This window comes from Rhododendron vialii, chromosome 13a (assembly GCF_030253575.1).
Source record: "Rhododendron vialii isolate Sample 1 chromosome 13a, ASM3025357v1".
Taxonomy (NCBI): Eukaryota; Viridiplantae; Streptophyta; class Magnoliopsida; order Ericales; family Ericaceae; genus Rhododendron; species Rhododendron vialii.
In genome coordinates, this window is record NC_080569.1 from 3,275,101 (window position 1) to 3,285,000 (window position 9,900).

The following is a 9,900-nucleotide window of genomic DNA, read 5'->3' on the forward strand; positions in this document are numbered from 1 at the left end:
AATTTTTTAGTTTTTATTCAAAAAAAATTGAATTTCAACCATAATTTTTTACTTTTTAGATTCTTCTTGTCATGATGCGATAATCTTCAAAAAATTAACGAAAAATTAATAAATATAAAAAAATTGAATAAAGACGAAAAATAAGTCATTCAGCTTATTTAGCCAAACGGAGCATTTGTAAAAATACAATTTTAGAGCACAATCTCAAATACAATTGCATTTAAAGGCATTTTCTTTGCACATGATCTCTCGTACATCGAACGTCACCAAAACGCAATTGTGTTTGGAGTTTTTACCCAAAAAATGTGTTTCTACGATTTTTTTGCCTACATAATCGATGGAAGTGTGGAAAGAACTCAAAGAAGGTGATGAGTGATGATGTGTTGGATGATGGAGTAAATTCTTTCCAATAGCCAGCGAATCAACGCCACGTGACAGCTCAGGATTGTCGAATCGCATATTTCGGATATCTTGAGGATTAATTACACTGGATTTCCCTTCTTTCGAGAAAAAACGAAATTACACTGGTTTCCCTGAGATTTCTGATAATTTCAGGTGGCCTGTTAAGAAAAGAGACAAGGAAATGGAGAAGGAGAGGTTTGTTTCAGGGGTTAGGAGGCAAATGATTGGTTGAGAAATGGTGTTTGTTTTCAGAATATATAATCTCTGTTCTAAAATGTTGATTCATCTTTTCTTTTTGGGATGTGCCAAATTTTTTGACCATTTTAGTTTGTCATAAAACAATTTAAGCTATTTCCTTGTTTGTCATTCATATCTATATTCGAATTCAAACAAAAAGTGGAGGCAAAAAATAGATTAGAGTTTAAAAGATAATAACTACATTTTCAAAATGGGGGTAATTTTTTAAACTCATCTATTTGAAAGAGTGAAGATTTTTGTCCTTAAAAATTTGAATTTTCCAAAAGGGATTAACATTTGGGGATGGAGGGAGTAATAAGCAGAAACATAGAATTTGATTATGTTTTCAAGGGTAAGTTCAAAACAAGACGTTTTAAGACAATTTGAATATGTTTTTAAGGGTAAGTTCGAAACAAGACGTTTAAGACTGGCAGAAGTCATATTCCTAATAGGTGGCCGATGACAGCTTAACAATAATGGGATTTTGGCTTTCAAAACAAATAATCTTGATTATCAAGGGTGGTAGCCCAGTTGGCACGGGTGATGGGGCTTAAGTGCCTTTCCCTCCTTGTGCACTCGGGTTCGAGCTCTTCCAGTTACAAAAAACATATATGAGCTGGAGGGTCGCGTGGAGGGCCCTGTACCAGCTGTGCGCCTAAGTGATGCTATGGTGACAGTCTGTCCTCTCGGACAGTAGTTATGGTTTGAACCGGATATTCCACAGCGGGTCAGAAGCCCCTATGGTCACGCCCAATGGGGGTTGCTATGCTGGTCGCCCCCTCCTATCCTTTTTGATTATCAAAAAAAGAAACAAGTAATCTTGAAAATAAGTTAGGACAAAAAGGGCGTCCGGAAGTTGGGAAAATTAGTATAAGTGCAAATATGTTTGGGGAAATTCTCCAATTACAAGAAAACTCAGGGAAGGTCCAGTAGTTAACCCAGATCTATGTGTCTGAATCATGTGCTGCAAGCCAACAATGGAATGACACGTGTATCTCTGACCAGACACTAAATTTGACTTCTACTGAATTATTTGGGATCTCACTCCTGGTGTCGCCTTCACTAGGTAATGATTGCAGGCTCCTTTTTTTAAAATTGTTCTTTGATCTAGGAGTATTTTTTTTATTACTCTTTGATCCATGCCGGCGCATATTTTGGCCATTTGGTCCATTTGTTTTGCATTCCTCTAAACATGTCAACCTACAGTTTTCTACTTCAATTTTCCGTCAATACAACCAGTACAGTACAATATATATGGGTTGGGCTCCCAACCAGTTAGCTAATGTCCAGTTTTGTCCTGGGTGAGGATAAATACAACTCAACCACATTGGGATCAATGGCTAGATATAGGACCAACAAAACTCACACACAAACTTTTGTTTTCCTCGAACGCTGGTCAATTGTGAGGGGAGTAAAATCTCCAACCAACCGGAGTAACTCTTGGGGCTGTGTTAAACTCTGTGTAGGCGAGATTGGGAATAGGGGGGTGCACTAGTGTAGGCGGGAGGAAAATAGAAGTTTGTCCTATATCTAGCCATTGATCTCAATGTGGTTGAGTTGTATTGATTCTCACCATATACTTAACAAAACTGGACATTAGCTTACTGGATGGAAGACCAACCCGTACAATATATACATGAACCATGGAAAAAGTGAAGAGCGGAAAATATTGTGGGAACATAAATTGCAACGTGAACACAACGTAAAAATATTGAAAAATTATTTAATGCGCCTGAGGCAACGCCATGTAGTGTCTCAGGCCTCTTCTTAACCATACATTTTTGTGGACACCGAGACTAAGTGAGAGAACCCCACACCAATGTTTGGTGGGAAGAGGCTTGGGGCACTGAATAGTCTCTCTAAAATATGGGGTAAATTTCAAGAAGTTGAATGGGCGATTGTACCCCTCAAAAAGGGAGGGTACAACCCTACAGAGTCAGGATGGGTTGCTATTGAATTGGGTTCCCTCCAATGGAGCTAGGGTGAGGGAAGGAAGAGGGAGGAGGGGAATGGGCGACTGTACCCCTCAACAAGGTCACATCCTGGGCACATGACCATTTTCCATCCCAAAAAAAGGGCATCCAACTAAGTGTTGGCATTGAAACCAATTAAAAAATGCAAGTATATGTTTGTCCAAATTAAAACGTGAAGGACCAAAGAGAATTTTCGCTTAAAGTCAAAGGAATATAACAAAAAAATTCCCTTCTTTCCTTTTTTGGGCAGCTACCAAGTACTCCATGTAGAACTAATTCCAGCCTTGTCGAATATGACAATTGAATTCAATAACCAATTTTACAAGAAATCATGTTTAGCAAAACTGCAAATAGCAGCGTATCACTTCTAATACTATCCGCGCGGATTGTTACATATCGTGGAAGAACTTGAAAGTTTTGACATCGTCGACGATGAACCTCACCGCACCAACGCAGCCCAACACCGCAACAACAGAGAACCAAGTAGCAATTGCGAGATTAAGGATCATCAGCGAATACCGAATCTTCGTGTCTCTGGGGGCTTTTCCGGCTTTCATGTATGCTAAAACAGGGAAGACAAAGTCCAGTGGAGTAAAACCAATAGCTCCGCAGATAGCAACAAAATCCCCGAAGAAAGGCATGGCTGCAGCGATAAGAGTTATAAGAGCCATGTAGATTGAAGTGAATAGGAGACGGATAATATGGTTCCGAAGAGGCAAACTGCTGGTTGTTTTGTTTGACAGCATTCTTTCCTCAAAGTATGCATATGTTGGCCTGCAATATATCTGATGACAGAATGGAAATGTACCGGTTAGTTTTTCTTTGTGTTGACAGGATTCAAGAGTTAAAAGATGCATCATATTTACGCGATACCAAAGTTTATAGCCTTTGAAAAAGCTTGAAGTTTTGATTGGGAGAAAAAAGTGGTGAGGGGAAAGCTATATACCTGAAAGCATCCTGATATCTGAATAACGGCAAATAGATTAGCCATAACGGTTGTCCACTCGGGAGTAGTAAGTGAAGCCACAATGTAAGGCTGGACAGCGTTTCCAAATGCCCAGTAGCCACAAAAAGCTAATTGCCAGTAAGTCATAACAATAATGCCATAAGCTGTCGATACACCTTTGTACATGTTCTTCTTTGCAGGTTCCCTCATCGTACTCTACTAAGACATCACCCGAAAAACAGTCCACTTGATTGTCACAATTCATGTAATTTCAAGCGTTTGCATTCATAAGCTTTATAAAGTGCTATGTCAATGAACACCAAAACAATTTTGTCAAGATATGAGATACGATGCAAATTGAGTTCTAAAAAATTGCATTTAGAGAATGCGGGAATTTACCTGTATTTCTGGAAGCATAGCATCTCCAAATGAAAAGGCTATTATCCCAAGGGCATTGAATGCTGTAAACATCTTCAATGAGGAGCTTCCTTGCAAACTGTAGCTAACTGATTCTCTATCAATCTTCTTACCTACAACACGATAGACATTCTTTCTCTGTGCAGTCCGAAAGACATCAAGGATGTGTTTGGATAAAATATTTGTGGAGGAATTTATGAAGGGAAATGGAAAGAAAACCAAAACTTTAGCCTCTTCATATTCTTATCGTTTTCTATCTTTACAGATCTTTCCACAAATCCGTAATGCAAACACAACCCAAAGGAGCACACAGCGAAAACTTTACCAAGCTTACCATTGTATATGGTGACACCAATGGCTGTACCCGCGAAGCCAATGGTACTTAGAGTGCAAAGTGCATTTACCCATCTCAAAGAATGGATGTTTGGGAGCTGAGAGAGAAAAAGTTCCAAGATCCCGAAAAGAATAATGAAATGCTGCAGTGTTAAGGTACCATCACTGTGATAGTATTTGTATACTGCCTGCAAAATTATTGAAATAAAAGTGAACACATAGAACAGCTACTGGTCCCGTTCATTGGAATCGTAATGGTTGAAGAAGTCTGGTCTCGTCAAATACACTAACCTTAAGGCCAGTTCCTGCAGCAATCTGAATGGCAATGTTATTACCCAAGGAAGCCACCTGCTGAAAAAATGCAATAGACCAATAACCCCCAGATCCTTCAAAGTCAGAAAGGACAATTGCAGTCAACCCAAAAGCACATGTAAAACAGAAGCCGGTTCATTTCACTTGACACTAAATTCTAAGAGCAGCTAGAAAAGCAGTAAGATTTGGAGAATGTAGACTCAAAAGTTCTTAGCCTTTAAGCGGATCCTTTCAGCTTAAGTGGTCTAAATTTTAAAGTTTAAAGCATTCAGCTTCAAGAACTAGGTGTGAAGTGCGATTCATCAATATCCAGGGTATTAACAAATCGAACAACAAGAAAATGTTAATCATAGCAACTGACTGTCTGAGTAACTACTGGAGTACACATGAAAGTTATAGCCGGCACATGAGTTCATATTAATCACTGACTATGTCAACAAGGGGACCATCTCCCTGTCAAACCCCGGGGGCGCAGTAGTAGGCACTGTCAGCCAGAGGGTCCTCAGGAAGCTTTGGTCTGGGTTCGACTCTCACATACCCATGTGCTATCAATTCATATGTTGGGCCTGAGGCTTTCCCCTGGCTTTGATAGGGCTTCCATTAGTGATTAGTCCCCCGAATTAGTTGTTGGAAAAATGGAATTTTAACCAAAGAGAATTTGGTGGGACCCACACCGCGCGAGGTGGACCTAAATTCCATTGAGAGATGAATGAGAAATTGTCTCTCAAAGTGGGTTTTGGACCGACAACAGTGCACGGTTGAATGGTCAAAGCTGGGTTGATTACCCAGAGTTATTACCCATGATTGTGTATTCAATGTCGAGAATAATAACTGTATCAGTTTTATTTCAGAATTGAATTGCGGAATCAATTCCCCTATTGATTATTGGCTCCTCCATAAATATTCGTATTCATTGTCGTATTGATGGTAGAGGCTCCTCCTTCAGCTATATAAAGGGACCTCTATCTTTGGTTTCAACACACCGAAAACAATCCAAAGCATTCTTCTGCAATACGATTATTCTTTTCGAGAGAGAGAGTACAGACACAAGTTGGTTCGACGGGCAGTCTACGGCGGTGCTCCGGCGGCTGAGTGGTAACCGAGTCAACCCTGGGAGACGAACACCGACACAACCTCCAGCACCGGTGAGGCGGCGAATTTGTCTTAAGGGCACCGTTGTACAAAACGGGTCTCGGTTTGGAATTGTCAAAACTCTTTTTACAGTTTATGTTTACATTTCATATTCTGTAATTTTGCGATTCATGTTTATGTTGTAATTTTCAGAAATAGTAAAATTGTTAATTGTTTTCCGCACTATTTTCCTACAATCTTAAGACAAATTTTTCTCTTTTGGAAAAATAGTGTTTCCTGTCGAAACAGTTTACAAACCTTTTCCGGGAATTGTTAACAAGGTTCACGCATCCATTTTAAAATCGGTTTTCTGTGTTATCAGATTGGTTTTCGGTCAGTTTCTTTCTTTAAAACACTGTTGAGAATTTGGAGACCGTGACCAAATTTTTTTTTATTTTATTATAAAGTCAGAGCATTCTAGTTAGCATCAATTTTTAGAAACTGTTCTGATTAGCATGTTCATTGGCTAAAATCTTTTGGTATTTGCTAGTGGGTTATGAGCAGTAAGCTGTTTTTTTTTGATAATTGGCATGCAGTAAAGTAGTTTTCTACCTGTCTAGAATTTGAAACTGCCTCTGAGTTGGTTATTTTCCCATCTCTACTGGATTAATTAGCATCTCGGTTTCGATATTTATGTTAATCTCAGATGAGTATCGTGGTTTTGCATGATCAGAAATTTGAGTATTGAATTTACTGATTTGCATTGCTTGATTGTGTTTTTTGGTTTTTAAAAGAATTAGTGCTCACGGATTTTGAACAGTTTCGTTATAGTAGAGTTTTGTTCTATTGGTTTGACTTTTCAAAGTATATATATTCTTGAATTGGTCTTTCCTTGAAATAACTTCAGTAACATCTTTGGAAAATTATTGTTTGCTTCTGTATCACATGCTTGTACTACACAGTTGTGACCCGCCATATGTGTTCATAGTTTTTGAATTACTCTTTTGTCCTCTACTGATCAGTACATGGTTTTGATATTCTGAACTTTTTGGCTCTGTTGTGTCATAATCATTTTGCTTCTGGATTGTGCTTCGAAAACGGTTGTTGTTTTTGGATAAGCATAATAGTGTTAGAACTGGCATGCAGTAGACAAATTTTCCCCTATTCCTAACGCTTTTGTAAGGGTGTTTTAAAAAGTTTTTATTTCCGCCAGTGAAAAGGTGATACTAGTTCTCCACTGTTTAGTGAAATTTGGTTTTGAATTTTTACATTGAATAGTCAGTTACGGGTAAAAAGGAAAAACTGTTACAGTTTTATTTGGGTTATAAAAAGCTAATTGTTATAAACTTGATTACTCAGTTATATTTGTTTGACTTTTCAACCTTGATAGTTTTGTAACAGTAGTAAAGGGTTTTTTGAGTAAAGGCAAATTACAGCTTTATTGTGCTTTGAATACGTGGATGGGAAAATTTTGATTTTCCTAATACTTTGTGGATCAATAATAGTTTCTGTCAGTTACTTTTAGGGGCTTCAGTGCATATTTATTTGACCTTTTGACTTTATTAGTTCATTTCTTATATTTGACTGTGGACTAATATTTTGTTCCTCCAGAACCGCAAGGTATTTCAAAATTTTGACGCTACTGTTTTGTAAAACAGTGATCAATTGTTTCTAATTTATTTGTTGCTCTCGGCTTTGGCAGAGAACTTTTATATACACTTGTAGTACGATTCTATTTTCATTTTCAGTCTAGAAAGTACCAAGAGCATTGGTTATTTGTGATATTTTTTCTGTTAGAGATTAAGTTCTTGGCACTAATTTGTGTTTGATCTTAAATTTCAGAAAAGATGTCAACTGAAACTGGAAATGGAAGTGGCAGCGGGAACCCCAATGGCAACAATGGGCAACCTCCCGTGACTTTGGCTCAGAATCCTCCAATCCCAACGGCAGTGCGTGCGGTTCCTGTGAACCACGGGGAGAAACCCGAGAAATTCACTGGTGTGGATTTCAAGAGGTGGCAGCAAAAGATGCTGTTTTACCTCACGACTCTGAGCCTTGTGAGGTTTTTGAGTGAGGATGCACCTGTCGTTGCTGAAGATGAGCAAGACATGCAAGTCCTGAGGGACCAAATCACTTGGACAGAGAACGACTACTTGTGCAAGAACTATGTTCTGAATTGCTTGCACGATGCACTTTACAGCGTGTACTGTGTAAAGAAGTCGGCTAGGGAACTGTGGGCGTCCTTAGACAGAAAGTACAAAACCGAGGATGCCGGATCAAAGAAATTTGTCGTCGGCCGGTTTTTGGACTACAAAATGGTGGACTCGAAAACTGTGATCAGTCAAGTCCAAGAACTCCAAGTGATCTTGCACGAAATTGCTACCGAAGGGATGCTGCTGTGTGAGCCTTTCCAAGTGGCATGCATGATAGAAAAGCTGCCCCCTGGTTGGAAAGACTTCAAGTTGTACTTGAAGCACAAGCGAAAAGCTATGACGATGGAGGATCTTATTGTTAGGCTCCGCATTGAGGAGGACAATAAGATGGCTGAAAGGAGGGTAGGGAGCACCTACGCCGCCAAGGCTAATGTTGTGGAACATGGTCAATCTTCAGGAACGAAGAAGCATCAGTCTGGAAAGCAGTCTGGGAAACAGTCTGACAAGCAGAAAGGCAAAGATGTCAAGCTGGGACCTAAAGGAGGCGTTGCCAAGAAAAAGTTTCAGTTTCAAGGCAAGTGCTTCAATTGTGACAAGGTTGGGCACCGTGCTTCAGAGTGCACCAAGCCTCCGAACCCAAGGGCGCGCGCGCATTTGGCAGAACTGGAGGATGGCTCTGATGTCAACCTGTCAGCAGTGGTCTCTGAGGTGAACTTGGTGGGGTCAAACCCTCAAGAGTGGTGGGTTGATACTGGAGCTACCCGCCACATTTGCTGTGATAAGAAGCTGTTTACCTCCTTCGAGCCGGTTACAAACGGCGAGAAGCTGTTCATGGGGAACTCTGCAACCTCTGAAGTGGAGGGTCAAGGCAAGGTGATCTTGAAGATGACATCTGGCAAGGAGTTGACTCTCAACAATGTCCTGTTCGTGCCGGACATTCGCAAGAACCTGGTGTCCGGTTCTCTGCTGAGCAAGCATGGCTTCCGCATGGTGTTTGAAGCGGACAGGGTGACTGTCACCAAAGCTGGGGTATATGTGGGAAAGGGCTATATGACTGGTGGTCTATTTAAGCTCAATGTAATGACTGTAATTCCACGTATTAATAAAATGAAATCCCCAGTTGCTTACTTGCTTGAGTCTTCCAATTTGTGGCATGGTAGACTAGGTCATGTTAATTATGATGCTTTGCGAAGGTTAATTAACTTAGACCACATTCCAGCTTTCCAAATTGATAAAAAACACAAGTGTGAGACTTGTGTTGAAGCCAAATTGACCAGGTCTTCCTTTCAAGCGGTTGAAAGAAGCACTGAGCCATTGGATTTAGTTCACACTGATGTGTGTGATCTAAAGTATGTCCAAACGCGAACTGGTAAAAAGTATTTTATTACTTTCATCGATGATAGCACCAGATATGGCTATGTATACTTGCTTAATAGCAAGGATGAAGCGTTGGACAAATTCATTCTTTATAAGAATGAAGTTGAGAATCAACTTAGCAAAAAGATTAAGGTGGTGAGAAGTGACCGAGGTGGTGAGTATGAATCACCGTTTGGAGAATTTTGTGCACAACACGGAATTATCTACCAAACCACTGCACCTTATTCCCCTCAGCAAAACGGAATTGCTGAACGGAAAAATCGTACCTTGAAAGAGATGATGAATGCTATGTTGATAAGTTCTGGGTTGCCACGGAACTTGTGGGGGGATGCTATCCTCTCCGCAAATTATATACTTAACAAGGTACCTCGCAAGAAAGTCAATAAGACTCCTTACGAGATGTGGAAAGGCAGGAAGCCTACCTACAGTTACCTTCGAATGTGGGGGTGTCTCGCAAAGGTAGCTGTACCTCCACCTAAAAAGGAGAAGATAGGGCCAAGGACTGTTGATTGTGTGTTTATTGGTTACGCACATAACAGTACTGCCTATCGGTTTCTTGTGTATGAATCTGAGATACTGGATATTCACAAGAACACTATCATGGAATCTAGGAATGTGACGTTCTTCGAACACATATTTCCTTATAGATCCATAAAAGAGTCAAGTTCCGTGAAACGGA

The 9,900-nt window shown here is 39.9% G+C and overlaps 1 protein-coding gene across 1 annotated transcript in view; it reads right to left on the bottom strand.

Moving 5' to 3' along the window:
* Positions 1-2,895: 2,895 nt before the first annotated feature.
* Positions 2,896-9,900, bottom strand: part of LOC131314179 (GABA transporter 1-like) — an 11,123-nt gene continuing 4,118 nt past the window's right edge. Inside the window, exons 3-7 of the mRNA XM_058342670.1 lie at positions 4,600-4,694; positions 4,310-4,496; positions 3,958-4,088; positions 3,559-3,774; positions 2,896-3,397 (exon numbers count right to left, since the gene is read on the bottom strand). Coding sequence (XP_058198653.1) covers positions 3,002-3,397; positions 3,559-3,774; positions 3,958-4,088; positions 4,310-4,496; positions 4,600-4,694 — 1,025 coding nt within the window. The 3' untranslated portion in view covers positions 2,896-3,001. The remainder of the gene's footprint in view (positions 3,398-3,558; positions 3,775-3,957; positions 4,089-4,309; positions 4,497-4,599; positions 4,695-9,900) is intronic.